Source organism: Sarcophilus harrisii, chromosome 2 (assembly GCF_902635505.1).
Source record: "Sarcophilus harrisii chromosome 2, mSarHar1.11, whole genome shotgun sequence".
Classification (NCBI taxonomy): domain Eukaryota; kingdom Metazoa; phylum Chordata; class Mammalia; order Dasyuromorphia; family Dasyuridae; genus Sarcophilus; species Sarcophilus harrisii.
The window spans coordinates 198,223,264-198,239,080 of record NC_045427.1 but is presented as its reverse complement, the minus strand read 5'-3'; the positions used below and the strand labels follow the sequence as shown (position 1 = coordinate 198,239,080).

The following is a 15,817-nucleotide window of genomic DNA, read 5'->3' as shown; positions in this document are numbered from 1 at the left end:
TGCCTCAGGGGGGAAAAAAAAAGAGTATAAAAGAGTTAAGTGATTTGCACAAAATCATTAGAACCATAAACAATCCTGACATTAGAGGTAACATACAGTTCAAGTCTCCTTACTATTAGGCCAATGTACTTTCCTATACAACAGAGCTAAAAATTGGAGTATCCCTCATATGCATCAACTATGGTTACATCTGACAAACTTTTGTTTCATGTGAATTTTTGTTGTTAATCACTTGTAATAAAAGTGGATCTTTGACACAATAGAAATGGGGAACATTAATGTCACACAAACATTTAGAGCACTCATTAACAAAGTTTACAAAAACTCAGCATATACACAGAAATATACAAAAACTGTGGAAGGTACAGACTCTCCTACCCAAAGGTGCAAAGTTGTGAATCCCTTCTGCATTGTCAGGTTCAGATGCCAATACTCTTGCTTTCAAACTACTGTCAGAAGCTTTACTAGGCCCAGAGTCCAGAAATTTCATAATCGTTGACACCATGCTTCTTGCAGTATTTACAATAGCTCTGGTACTGGTGACCATGTTGTTGCAAATAAGCTGAACACCACCTAGATTAAAAAAAATAAAAGTTAATGAGTTAAAATGATCCAAACATAAATTATTTGCCATTAAAAATTATACTTATTGGGGCACTAATGCATTGTTACTGGAGTGTAAAGAGCCAGAACTCTGGAGAAGCATACTTGAAACAAGGTGTTAACTCAGAGGAATTGATAAGACAATGGTTATATAGTTTAGAATGGTGATTAATAGTTCTCTAGTTCAGTACATGTACTTACTACTTAATATAGTTCTACAAGACTGACATCTGTTCTACAAGATTGACACCTATGATGATGTAATTATAATAGAGTATATAAGAGTCAACTAGGACTGGAGGAGAGACATTCCATCTTTGATCAGGCTCCTGGTGGCTCTCCTTCATTTCTTCACTGAAACCAAGTCCCGTCTGAAAGCCCTCCAGAAAGCTAGCCAGGCCCCAAGTGAAGAAGACAATAAAGAATTTGGACTTTATCTCTCCCTATTCTTGTGGTGATTACTCAGCTGAACTGAAGGCTGGTCCCAAGACCTCCAGAAAACCAACCAGAACATTATATTTTGGCGCTGAACAAACCTGGGGCTAAGGACCTACATCTGTGACCCAAAAATTAAGGTAAGTACAAAAATAGACAAGAAGGAAACTTTGTTAAGGGATAAACTAGTATTTCAGCTGAAATGGGACAAATGATTAGAAAGGAGCCTTTTCCACCTCAAGGAAAATGTGTAGAAAGCATGGCTAAACTAATAAAAACCTAAGGTTTGAGTGTAACTTGGGAGCAGATCATTGGACTTTAAGAAACATTAAAATGCACATCCCCTTGGTTCTCCAAGGAAGAATTAGAGGCAAACAAATGGAAATTATCAGGAGAGTAATTAATGGAATATTACATTGATAATGACCTGATTCAATTTGTAAAGAAACATATACACACACACATACACACACACACACACACACACATACACTTAATACTATTGCTTTTAGGGAATTACATAGTTTTAGAGTAAGGACAAAGAAGAAAGTACAAGAGGAAGAGGGTATTGATGAAACAGTTGAAAAACATGAAGAATTAGACAAGAAAGGAGTTAAGTACAATGCTGATGAAATTAAGGAATGTGGTACTTCACAGCAGGAGCCATTAGGACATTCCCCATCCTCTGAAATGCCCCCCTCAAATAACCCTTCATGGGTGAATGGAGAAGTGGGGAAGGACAGTGATAGAATCAGTGCCACCCATGAAGCAGCTTTTGTCCACCTCCTATGACAAGATTACAAAAGGCACTAGTTAAAGCTAAAAAAGGAAAGGATACATCTGATTTAAGAATAGAAGCATACCCTTTTATTCAAGAGTTTGCCTCTTCAGGTCAAGAAAGGAGAAGATACACTCCTTTTGATCTGGAAATTATCAAAGATCTGAAAAAGGCTTACACTTTTTATGGGGTTACATCGTCTTATGTTAAGATGCTATTAGAGAATTTGGCTTATGAAATTTTAACCCCCAGTGATTGAAAATCTATATATAGCAAGATCATGCTTAGCTGGACAAAACTTGTTGTAGCTTTCAGAATATACTGAACTATGTAGAATACAAGATCAACTAAACAGGCAAACTGGAGTTAATATACAAATCACCTTTGATCAACTAGCAAGTATAGGGCATTATGCAAAAGTTTTAGCCCAGATTAATTACCCTTTGATAGCATATAAGCAAATTGCTGCTGCTGCTGTAAAAGCATGGGGCACCCTCCCAGGAAAACAAGATACAGGGGAGGCCTTCAAAAAATAAAGCAAGGTCCAAATGAACCCTTTGCTGATTTCATGGGATGTCTGTAGACAGTTGTTATACGAACTATTGGTGAAAATGCAGCAACAGGAATAATGATAAAACAACTTGCTAGATAAAATGCTAATGAGGTTTATAGAAGAATTATACTAAACAAGGATGCTCCTTTAGAGGAGATCATAAGATGCTGTGCCACCGTGGGCACAAATACCTTTTATACTCGGGCTATAACATAGAACATGGGAAGACAGGGTGCCTCATGGCAAGGGACTTCCAGGGAGACATGTCAATGCTTTCAATGTGGTAAAGTAGGGCATCTGAAAGCTCAATGTAGGCAAAGAGAGTGAGAAGGCAGGATGAGAGAACAAGACCCGAAATACCTATGTCCAAAATGCAACAAAGGCTTCCATTGGGCCTTAGAATATAGATTGACTCAGGGAAATGAGAAGCGGGGCCCAGCTCCAAGACCTCAAACAAAAAGCAGGTGGGGCATGATGGCAGAGGGTCTTTCTAAAGACTAAAGTTCTAACTTCAATATTCTGATATGACCAATCAATAACGAAGCAATCAGATGGTTGAAAGGGATTACAATTAGGAAGAACACAGATTTTTGAACCAGACAGAAGTGTCCAGTGTGAGCAGCTCCAATATAATTGCCAAGTGATGAGGAGAGATCCAGAAAGTGGCGAATGGAAGGGACCAGATAGGTTAATTGCTTTGGGGAGAGGGTTTACTTGTATCTTTACAGATGGAGAAGGAATCAGATGGGTACCAATGAGCCGTATTCACCTAGTCCATTGGAGAGAGAGAGAGAGAGACAGAAAAAAAGAAAAGCCTCAAAACAAAGGAGAAGACCTAAGAAACATCTGACACTGAAAGAACATGGCTGATAATGAGACTGTTGCAGGACTTAAAAAGCGTTAGGAATCATTGGATTCCCTGACACATGATGAGATGATTGCAGGACTTCAAAAGTGGCAGGAATCACTGGATTCCCTGACACATGATGAAACTGCTGCAAGACTTCAAAACTTGCAGGAATTATTGTCTTCCCTGACACATGAAGTAATTAACAATAGATTGGTTTTGGACTATTTCTAGGACTTATGGACATGTATAATTCTTCATGTTGATTCATGTTGTTTGTTACATCACTACTAGCCTGTGTTATATTACTATGTGCTTGTGTAAAACCATCCATGTTGATAGATTTATGTATATCTGTTTCAAAGTTAGATCCTTCAGAAACCCGCTAACAAAATGTAGTTGACTCCCTATTTTCCTTTGGTGTTTTCATCTCCCTTCCTGAGATATCAGGGAGGGCATGATCGCCTCCTTTTTTAGTGAGCCCCCCCCCTTTTCTGAGAAGCCATGGAGGGCATAATTACCTATGTTCTAAAACAAAAGAAAGCGGGAGATATATAGAGAGCCAGAACTCTGGAGAAGCATAATTGAAACAAAGTGATAACTCAGAGGAATTGATAAAACAATGGTTACCTAGTTTAAGATGGTGATTAATAGTTCTCTAGTTCAGTACATGTACTTAGTACTTAATATAGTTCTACAAGAGTGAAACCTATGATGATGTAATTATAATAGAGTATATAAGAGCCAACGAAGCCTAGAGGAGAGACATTCCATCTTTGATCAGGCTCCTGGTGGCTCTCCTTCTTTTCTCCACTGAAACCAAGTCCCATATGAAGGCCCTCTGGAAAGCTAGCCAGGCCCCAAATGAAGGAAACAGACTTTGAAGGAGATAAAGAATTTGTACTTATCTCTGGCTATTCTTGTGATGAATACTCTGTTGAAATGACGGCTGGTCGCAAGACCTCCAGAAAGCCAACCAGAACATTACAGTGGATTTGTAAAATGATTTAACCATTCTAGAGAGCAATTTGCAAATATGCCGAAAGAGATATAAAACTGTGACCCACCTAGTCTGTAGTGCCTCCAAGAGTCTGTATCCCAACAAAAGTGATTCAAGGTAAACCCAATAAACTTTGTATGAACAACACCATTCATATCCTGAGAAAGAATTATGGCTATAGAGACTGAATGTAATTCAACATGTGCTAGGTTTTTCTCCTGTGGGTTTTTCCTTTTTTCCGATTTTTCTCTCCCAACAAAATTCATAAGAAAATGTTTTTTAAAAAAGTACATGCAAAAAATTTTTTTTGTTTCTCACATGTAACTGGAGAAAATAAAAATAAAATTTAAAAATATATTAAAATTTATTAATGATCAAGGTGATTACATCTGATAAAAAAAATCTTAAGAGTAAATGTCCTAACAATCACTTACATACAGTTACTAACAACAGGAGAGATTTTTCTCTTACCCATATCATGAAATGCTTTTAATGCTTCACTGGTATCCAAGACTCTCAAAATGAACCATAACAATGGTTCAGATAACTGGCAAGTAGCAAGAGAGCCCTGAAAGAAATATAAAAAACTTTATAACTACGAAGTATAAAACAGAAAATCATCTAATGTCAAAACACTATATTTAGACAATTAAAACACCTAAGATTTAGCATATAATTATCTTTCAAAAACAGTATTTTTAATATCATTTTTTCAATATTACTGCTCAGAAAATAAAATAAACACCATGCATAGGCTATTAATTTCCATGGTAAACTTCTATCCCATTCATCTTGAGTCAATAGATTTATACAGATAAAATCATTTTTCAAAGATTCAGATAAAGTTCATTTAAATGTCTTCAAGAATTTCCATATCAAAAGTGTTATTTCAACTACTTATAATATTTTGTAAAATAATCATTCAAATGATTAAAAATCAAAATCAAGTTCAAATAAAACAAAATAAAAAGGATTCTTTCTGAGAGCAAATTTAGCTCAACACACAACTCAATAAAAAGTGATATATATAAAATAGTAATAAATGATTAAAAACTGTTTTGAGAGATGGTTTTAAATTTTTTACTTTAAAACTGAAAATAAATGAGAATTGTTACTCCTTTTTAAATATTGAACACCTAACTATTGTCATGGATTATGAATAAAGATTTAAGATTTATCATTTAAATTTGTAACACTTTCTGATATCAATTAAAAAGCACTTATTAATGTAAAAGTTTAAAACATTCACCTATCTCCAATCAAAATCTATCTATATTACAAAATATTTCCTTATCACTGTAGCAATGTAATATTTAACAGAAATTATGCAAAATACCGCAAAGTTCATGGGAATGACTTACTTGTCTTCCCATATAGCCACAGGCCATATATGTTAGAATTGGTTGTAACATGACCTGTACGGTGGTAGCTTTTTTGCTCAGAGTAGTGAGTATGGTGAATAATCCATCCCCAACTGATATTGCATCTAATCCACCATGAAAGTTTTCATGTTTGGTGAGATGTAAGCCACTTGCACCTAATACCAAAACAAACAAACAAAAATTCCATAGCTTACATCAAAAAGAGAACCATCCTAATAGATATGAACAAATGTAACAAGAAAACATAAAGATAACTTTCCAAATAGCCTGGAAAAAAAAATAACATTTTCCTATAATCAATTCAAAACATAGATCACACCTTTATATGAAAATTCCCAAGAAACCCTGTAAAAGTAATGCATGAGACTAAAAATGTGGTAACTTCTGCATGAAACAATTATATATCCATCAAAAATGTCAAGATTTCTCATTAGAAAAGAAAGTAAAAGACCTGGCGTTATAGCTAATTTAAGATCATAGCTAATTAAGGAGGATGGAATTCTTTTAATGGTTGGAAAACACTGCTCAGAGAATTAGGCAGATTTTAATAATAAACATTCCCATGAAATTTTCTGTTTAATAATGAAAGATGTAGTCTAGATTACAAAATAGTACTATCACCGACAGTATAGTTTCCCTTCACAGGGTCATAGTCTTTTCCATTTATAAACATGATAAATCTTAAGAACTTTTATCAAATTCTTAAACACTTAAACTTTGCTGACATTAGTTAACACAATAAATAAAACACTTGACTTGAATCAGGAAAACCTGAGTTGAAATCCAACTAGCTGTGTTTTTCTAGACTTAAGACTCCTGCCTCAGTTTCCTCATTTACAAAATAAGGAGAATGATATCACCTACCTCACAGACCAATTGTAATGATAAAATAAGCTAATAAGTTCTTTGCAAATATTCAAGTGCTGCATAAAAGCCATTATTTTTATTATTTTTATAATTTAAACCAAGGAAGAAGTTTTATCAATGAATTTGTTCTTGGTCATACAGTGCTTATCAATTTAATAACGACCTGAATAAAGAAATCAATTACATTTTAAAACAAATTTAAGTGGAACAATGGTTAACAAAAGAAATTAATATATATGAGATGATTAAGCATTAATTATGTGATGAGTGAAATGTGGTTTGACAATAACCAAGGTTAAAAGATCTGTGGTTTTGTCTAAAAGTTCAATACAAATATAACACACAACAGCAACCAAAGTAGTTAAGATAGAATGCTGTGTAACATAGAGGCATGGTACACAGAATAAGAAGAGTAACAATTACAAAATACTTCCTTTCTATGTGCCATGTTTCCAAAGGAAAATGACTAGTTGGAGAGTATTCTGACAATGCAATGTGGTGGAAAGATCCCAAGACTTAAAAGTCAGAAGAAACACTAGTTCTGCTTCTTTATTTTGGCCTTATGTAAGTCAGTTACTACTGATCTCAGATTTCTCATTTATAAAAATTAAGAGACATTCTGATAATAAACAAAAATATTAATTTTTAATAGAGTTGTTAAACTGAATATACACAAATAAAAGCATGAAGAAATATTTAGCGTACATAAGGCTTCAGAGGAATAGTGGATTACAAGTATGTGAAAGCTATTATATAAGACAGAGACACTACTTGATCTTGATCCTAAGGGTAAGATGGAAGGATGGGATCAAACTTGAAGGGAGGCAAATTATTAGATAATTTCCCAAAGGAAAGTTTCCCCAAAATAATAACTATCCAAATGTGAAATTAGGTTTCTTTGAATTAGTCATTTTCTATTTATCAAAGATTTTTAAATGGAGACTAGATTAATATTGCAACATGTTGTATGTAGTTTTATGAAATAAAGGCTGAATAGTGTCAGCCATACTGGTCACTTCTAAATCTGATTCTGTCTTGATGTGAATATCATAGGAAAAGAAATAATGTGACAACTATAAAGAAAAACCTTGCAAGAGACTTGAAACTCTTTACCTAGAAGGATCTGAAGGAGTTAACAACCACATTTAAGAAAATTTAAAAGGGAAAACAGGCAATATAAGTTAGTAGGGATTCTATTACCAGGAATAGAGAATAGTAAGGTAATAGAAAATGGCGATTATCTAAAGAGCCATGGACATGGAAATGCATGGACATACATGCACACATGCACACACACACACACACATTCCATCAAACTCACTAAACATTTAAATTTCCTGACACATATGAGAATCAACAGAGACAAAACAACAATCCCTTTCAGTACCCTTTGATAAATCACATGATATCTCTTGTCTCCTAAATACAAGTTTCTCTGAAGGTTCTGTCTTCAGCTGCTGTCTGTTCTCTACACTCACTCCCTGACACCTGTTCTCATGGGTCCAACCATTACATCTTTGTAGATGCTTCTAAATATTTCTCTTTAAACACCAGTTCTATATAACCAGTAATCCAGAAGAAATTTCTACCTACTAAAATCTTTTATGTTCAGCACATCCAAAAAAGGATTTATCATATTCTCTCCCTAAACCTAGCACTATTCCAAACATTACATTTCAGTTGGGATGTAAAGGTGGAAAAGACATCACTGCCCTTACATATGCAATCTCTATGAGCTTCAGTCAATTTAATAAAATTTTTTGGTTTAAGAGATATTTGTGGAGTGAATTTCTACAACAGAAAAGAAACCTATAGAGTGTTTCAATAAGTAATTGATATTCCCCTCCCCCCCGCCTGCTGTAATATTGGTTTGTAATAATTAGGATAACTGAAAATGAAAAAAAATTATGACTAACATCTAATAAAAAATAAAAAAAACACTAAAGGGGAAAAAATGATCTTATTAAGTTTGGAGGAAAATGCAATTAAGTGATATCATCCTAAAGGCAGTAAATTTCTATAATAACTGCATACACAAAACTTAAGACCATAATGTTGATATTGTAATCAACATTATGGTCTAAGTTCTAAGAATAGTTAGTTATCAGTGCATATTTATTAGATCTTTGTATCTGGATATTCATTTGTTTCTCATAAAAATCAATTAAGAAAAAAAAATCCACTGCAGTCAATTTGTAGCAAGTATGCTCTCACTATATGACTGATATTAAAGTGGTATATCTAAGAATATGCATGTATGCTTATATTTACAATCTTAAAAAAATCTATCAAATCATCATTTTCCATCTCAGATGCTCAGCCACATGAGTGGCATTTCAAAGGAAACCGTTTCAGCATAAATATTATTTAGAAAATTATGACAATCCAAGTAATTGGGCAAACTTAGATTTGTAAATACATGAATAAACCTGGATTTTCTCAGTAAATCTGGTTTACTTTTTTAAAAAATTTACAATTAAATTATTATGAAGTTAGGATAGAAAATCCTAATTACTCAAATTATTACTCAATTAGATAATTAAATTATATAAGTAGCAAGTATAAATTTGTAAATAGCATATATAAGGATACTAACAGATTCCTAATATAGGAACAGATCCTGTCTCACAAATTATTTATAACTTTAAAAAAAAAAAAAAAAGATGAAGTGCTTGAAGATAGTAATGATTAGCTTGATATCTTCCAAATCTTCTCCCCCAGAACAACTTAGTGCCAAAGCATATTCAAAATTACTGTTGAAAGTAGTAAAATAAAAAATTGTATCAATCATATCAGCATACCTAGTTTTCCAAAGTTATTTTACATATAAAAGAAAATGATTTTCAGTGTTCTTATTAATAAGTTTTAACAATGCATAACACATAATTAATTTTGCTATTAATTAACATAATTTCTGGTAACAAAAATACATATTAAAAAAATAAAACAATTTCAACAGTGTGAAAAACATGCTTCTAGTTTTATTACTAGAAACAATGGCCAAGAAATAATGACAACAAAATACATACCAATTATCATTGCCATTGCACTGCTATTACACTGGCCCAAAGCAGATAAAATCTGGCTCATAATTTGTTGATTGGCCAACACTAAGTCAGCCACATATGCAGTGGAACCTTGGGTACTGGAACTGCTTCCATTGCCATCTTTGCCTCCTGAGACTTTTTCTTCATCTGAAACACTGTCTGTAGTACTAGTAGCCACTGGAGCTCGAGCACTATATTCTCTATTAGTTGAAAGGGGTAACTGTACCAAAATATTGACCAGTTTTAATAAATCAAACATAAGCTGATCTCGTGTCATTTCTCCACATACTGCTTTGGCATCACCTGGACGAATTATGTTGGCAAAGAGTCCCCCAAAACATGCACGAGCACCTACTGAACTATCTGATCCACTTCGAGACACCACTTTGTCAGAACAAGTGATATAATGATGAACTAGGAATGTAATGGATTCGATAACAGCAGAAATAATGCTGACAGAAACTACTTCAAAATTCTGCTCCAGTGTAAATTCTAAGAGTTTCACTTGCGCATCCAGAGGCCCTTGGCCTGTCTGAAAAGCACCCCTGCAATAAAAGAAAAGTGATTAAAACATACATGCTGATCATTTCTAATGAGACAATTTTCAAATAACTTATGAAATGAGCATAAGAAAGCAAAAACCTCTTTCAAGCAACTTTCTTTTTTATTTGGTACATGGCTTAATTGGTAGGCTAGACCTTTTAAATTCATTAGTCGGCTCTTTTCTATTTGCTCTTTTTCTTTCATTTAAAATTGTATTTTAGCCAATGTAGAAAAAAGATTTTGCTTTATAATGGAGTATTAAATAAAGAGATGAGAAAAAAGACTGACAGTTGTAAAGAGGGAAAAGAACCAAGATTCACTTAAAACTAAAACTATACTCCAGCTTTCTATATGCCTTTAAAATTTAGTTTTGTTTGGAAAGTACAGGGTGGGGAAAAATGGATGACTATACCTAATTGGCCAATTCCTCCTCTAACTCATCTTACACACAAGAACCTTCCAGGAAAACAAAAAATAATTATGTTCCCCCTAAGTTTTTTTACTCTCCAGCTCATTATCGTATTAGATAGATATATATATAGATAAACACACACACACACACACGAATAAACAGTTCCTTAGGATCATCTTCATAAGATGGACATAAAGATTTTCCATAATGGTAAGAACAATTTAAATTTTTTGTCAAATAGAACATAAGATCCTTTAGGAGAAAGACAATAGCCTAATATTTTACAAGAAATCTCTTCACAACATAGGTCAAGATAGGACTACTTAATAAATGTATAGACAAAACATATACCGAATAATGGTTACAACTAAAGAAATATGTATTATTTTACACATCAAATTTTATTAAGCACCTAAAAGAGACTATGAAAGATAACAGAGAAAGTAACATTAACTGTTACTGTGGGTGAATTTAAATTTTAGTTCTACCATTTACTAAACTGAAAACTTAAGTCACCTCATTTTAGTTCCCTGGGAGGTTGAATCAGATTATTTCTAAGACTCATTCAAATTCCCAAACTCTTAGTTTCCTAGGACAGATTTAAAATGAGATTATAGGCTAAGTTTTTTTTATAAATCTTAGCTATTATTATACATCATATGATGAATTGTACATGACCAATTTCAATGAAAAATGTCATCAACTACCAAAATTATTTTTCAAAATTTATGCTTTACCTCTCTGTTGAAAGTATATGAACTAGCTTTAGCAAAAATTCACTAAATATCTGAGGACATGTTGAAGAAAGGTGCACTTGTAACCTGGTAAGAAATTCTTGCATAGCTTGGGTAGCTGTTGGCCCAACCTGAAAAAAAAAAATCAAATTAGACAATCTCTTACACATCACAATATTCATTATTAATGTTTGTCACATAGGTATATAACCATTGGGGTATGGTTAAAAGAACTGTGGTCCATAAATGTAATACACTATAACTATGCCATAATAGACATGTAAATAAATATATGTTAATACTGGATTACACTTTAATTTATGAAGAGTGAAGTAAACAAAATGAAGATAACAAAATCAAAAAAGAATGAAAACAATGTGAATGCAAAGTACTGTAATATAAAACTGAATGCAGTTTGAGATTTTAAAAAGGAAAGAAAATTAGCACTCTAAAGTTTATATGGAGAATATGATTTTGCAAATGATAATGAAATAAGAGATGAAAATTTTCCTTAGTTCTCATTATATAAAAAAACTGAATGAATTAGGCTAATACACTTGAGAAATATTTTAAAATTAAGTTTAAAAACTGCAAAGTTCACAACAATTGTGAAAACATGACACCCAAAGTTGCTTTCATAACTTTTAAAATTTGTGAAACACTATGCTAAGCAATAAATGTATCATTTAATCCTTGTAATAATTTTTACAATATAGATGCTGTTATTACCTGCATTTTACAAATGAGAAAACTAAGAAAGAGAGAGATAAAATAACTTGCCCAGGGTTATACAATTATTAAAGGCAACATTTGAAGTAAGGTATTTTAGATTACAGGTCTATTTCTCCATGCGTCAACTGGTACCCTCCTTGAAGCAAGACAATCCTTTTGCACTTCCCTAATTAACTACTTAGTCCCCTAGGAGAACACTTCATTTAAAACTTTTCTTTTCCACCTGACACTTCTTTTGACTTATTAAAAAAAGCACAATACAATCCCCAAATGTTTTGAACAACATTTTTTCATACACTATCATTTCAAATTATTAGATATTTATAATATGGAGTTGATAAGGCTTTATAAATCTTTATATCGATTTATTTTTCTGTCTGAATGATAATTGGTGTTTGGTTGAATATTGGTAGCATATATGACTATAAAGAAGTACATTTGCCTTTCAACTCATAAATACAGATAATAAAAGTAAAATAGGATGTGGCAAGGAAAGGGGAAGAATAATATTAGAAGATATTAAACACCATTATTTCATATATGTGTAGACTAAGGAAACAAAATGGGTATACCCAAATATATGCCTGAGTCATTTTCAAACCTAAACTAAAATCACTTAAATACCTGTTAACATAGATCATTATCAAATCACTTAAATCAGATCTTGGGAAAAAAAAATTTTTTAAAAACGGGCTAACAAATCTGGAAAAGTATTTCACATATGTGCACATATACAAAGTAAAATAATGCATTTTTCGTTGTTCTTCCCCCCACCCCACCCCAGGCAATTGAGGTTAAGTGACTTGTCCAGGGTCACACAGCTAGGAAGTTTTAAGTGTCTGAGATCAACTTTTGAATTCATGTCCTCCTGACTTCAGTGCTGGTGCTCTACCCACTGTGCCACCTAGCTGCCCCAAATAATGCATTTTCAAGGCAATTTCTTATGATAAATTAAATGTGTTCATGCAGGTGAAAAATATGAATATGAAAGGTTTATCATGCCAAACATAGACACATGAAATAAAGGAAACTTGAATTTACAAGATCATATAAAATTAAAAGACATTAATTCTAACAGTACTTTCAATACAATTGAAAACAATGTTTATAAGGTTATTCAGAGACAAAATAAAACAATGTATTCTTGCCCTAATCAATCAATGACTAAAATTAATGGATTTAAATAACAGATAATGAAAAATTATATTTAAATAGTATAGGATAATACAGAAAAATATGAAAAATCTCAAAATGCCCTAATCAGAAAGCTTCCTTGGCTGTCTATTAAATATCTTATTTTTTAAAATATTATTATATAATGTCTGGGCTAACTCCCTTTCACTTCCTTGTCCTCCCGAAAAATGAGTCTGGCTCTTCTCACACTACCCTCTAATCCTTCTACGATTATCTGTATAAACCAAACATCTAGCCAGCACGGAACAGTGAGAAGGGCTATTTTTCCAAACATATGCTATCAGAATCATTGTCCAATAGATAATTAGCCTTAAGTGCCCGGTTCTCTGATTCAGGTGCACCTATTCAGAGTTCAGACCTTTACATTATTAGATAATACCAACAAGGCAATCTATGAAACCTTGATAAAAAGTATGAGAATATAATTTTTAGAAAGAATTTGATTTAATATTAAAGAAGTGCAAAATAGGAATAATCTAATTAGTGAAATTTTATATTTTAGACTAGTTTTATAGCAGTGATTAATGTATGTGACATGAATATTAATATAAATATTAATTATGCTACAATTAATTTTTACATCTTATAACTACATTCTTCATTCTACCTGTAAAAATTATCATTTTTTCCAAAAGATTCTGTATTACATTTTTTGTTGCTCCTACAATTCTAGTATAATTATTCAACACATAATTAAAAGAAAATTTTATATGATATAACTACTTAAAATAAATAGATTTAATAAGTCAGCATAAAATTAAAGGGCAAGTGGCATGTCTTGGCATCACTAATAGGGTCTAATCCAATGCTGTACAGATTGCAGACATGCAACAAAATAATTTAGTTGAGGAATGTGTGATAAAAAGTTTCTTTGCAATTTATTATTGATAATGAAAAAGCTCTATTACCTGTGGACTGTGCTGATTTGTTCCATGAGGACTAGTTCCAGAAAGAAATTTTACTAAGACATGAATAAGATTAGGATCTGACACTAGTAGATGAGCAGTACTTTCCTGTGCTCCAATAGCATTGCTTGGACCAGCTAAAAAACAAAAACATACAAAATAAAAGAAAAAAATCAGCTACACTATTAATAAAATATTTTCAATATTTTGTAAGCTATTAAATATTAAGGGTATCATTGAACTGGATTTAAAATTTATGGATGTACACTTCTATGGCATGTTTTTTCCCCTTTCTCTACTATTTACTTTGTCAGACAATCATGGATCAGATCCAAGTCTCAATTTCTCTCTTTCACAAAATTATTTTCATGTCCTGATAATTAATGAAATCCATGCAGAATATATGAACATTCATTACTCAAGAAAAAACACAGGTAAATAGACAATCACTACATAACTGAACACTTACCATCTTTGTTGGCCACAAAATTTAATTTCTACGAGTCAGTTTTTTTAAAGTTATTAATAATTAGTCAGAGAAGCAATTAATGAGTTTTGACTGAACATAAATTTGCCTTTGTGTTTTAGTCTAAATTAAATAGTGTCAAGATAAGGTAAAACAATTTAATTTCAGGACATAAAAGTTTTATTTAACATATTTCCTTTGATCAAATTACATATCTCTAATATCCAATTATGAAATATCATTATTAAAGTGAAGAATTAAGAATTTAAAAGTTTGAAATTTTGCTATGAGAACTCATGTATAACTATGCTGAAAACAATTTAATTCTAAAAAAAAAGGTACATTTCCTTTTGACTTAAGCTAAAATAACATGCTAGAATTCATAATGGAATTTCACAAAAGTTATACATCAAAATAGTAAAAGTTTATTTCATGATTACAAAGAAAAAAAATTTCAAGTTAACTCACAGTTAAGCTGCATGTTTGTCATGAGCGTTAGGCTATGAAGTACTAGACACCATGTCCGGAGTGAAGTATTGGGATACCATGCCAATACTGTTAAGAAGCTAGTTATTGATGCTGTAGATAAAAGAGTTGAGGATGGGATAAGACTACTTTTTAGAAAACATGACAAAAGAATTTTCAGATCTTCAAAAGTAGACTAGCTCTGTAAGAATGCAGAATTTAAAAAAAGCTTCCTCTAACAAATGCTATTCTTTTAATATTAAAAGCCATAGAATAAAACATTCCTCTTTATAAGTTATAAAACAATTTTTCCTTATTCAGCCCTTAGATGTAAGCAGAAAAACTTTAATTCTTTTTCTAATTAAATAAAATGATCATTACTGACATGTTACATGCTCCTTTCTACGACTATACTGTTTTTTTCCCTGTATTTATATACATATGGATTTATGTACATGAAGGTTTCCCCTGCAATGACAACCCATAAACTTTAAATTATCTTATGTTTCTTTGTAATATTTCATAATCTTATAAAACCACACTTCTTTAGGATATCCAAATTGATTTTCTTATGTTAAAAATCCTAACGCATCTTACTTATGAGCAATCCTAATAGGCTATGAGATGACAACAGATCTCAAATCATCAACATAAAAATAAAACAACAAAAAACATACAAACATGTGTCACACATCAAATACATGTAAAACTCTGTGTATATTGGAAATGCAAAGTTGAAAAAGAATACCCCCTTATTTCACAATGGTTATTATAATACCATAGTTCTGCAAGATGCCCATAAAATTAGTACAGTTTTAAGCTTTAATTAATGATAGTATAACACATAACAAACT

At 32.1% G+C, this 15,817-nt stretch overlaps 1 protein-coding gene across 7 annotated transcripts in view; it reads right to left on the bottom strand.

The window, feature by feature from the left end:
• The window catches only part of BIRC6 (baculoviral IAP repeat containing 6), a 297,969-nt gene that overhangs the window by 118,325 nt on the left and 163,827 nt on the right, over positions 1 to 15,817 (bottom strand). For all 7 annotated transcript variants that reach the window (XR_004231861.1, XM_031951250.1, XM_031951246.1 and 4 more), the window contains 7 exons: positions 14,967 to 15,077; positions 14,036 to 14,169; positions 11,205 to 11,332; positions 9,495 to 10,057; positions 5,578 to 5,753; positions 4,688 to 4,784; positions 379 to 573 (listed from right to left, as the gene is read on the bottom strand). Coding sequence is in view for 6 of the 7 variants with exons in the window: in XM_031951250.1 (XP_031807110.1) it covers positions 379 to 573; positions 4,688 to 4,784; positions 5,578 to 5,753; positions 9,495 to 10,057; positions 11,205 to 11,332; positions 14,036 to 14,169; positions 14,967 to 15,077 (1,404 nt within the window). In the remaining variant the exon portion in view is untranslated. The remainder of the gene's footprint in view (positions 1 to 378; positions 574 to 4,687; positions 4,785 to 5,577; positions 5,754 to 9,494; positions 10,058 to 11,204; positions 11,333 to 14,035; positions 14,170 to 14,966; positions 15,078 to 15,817) is intronic.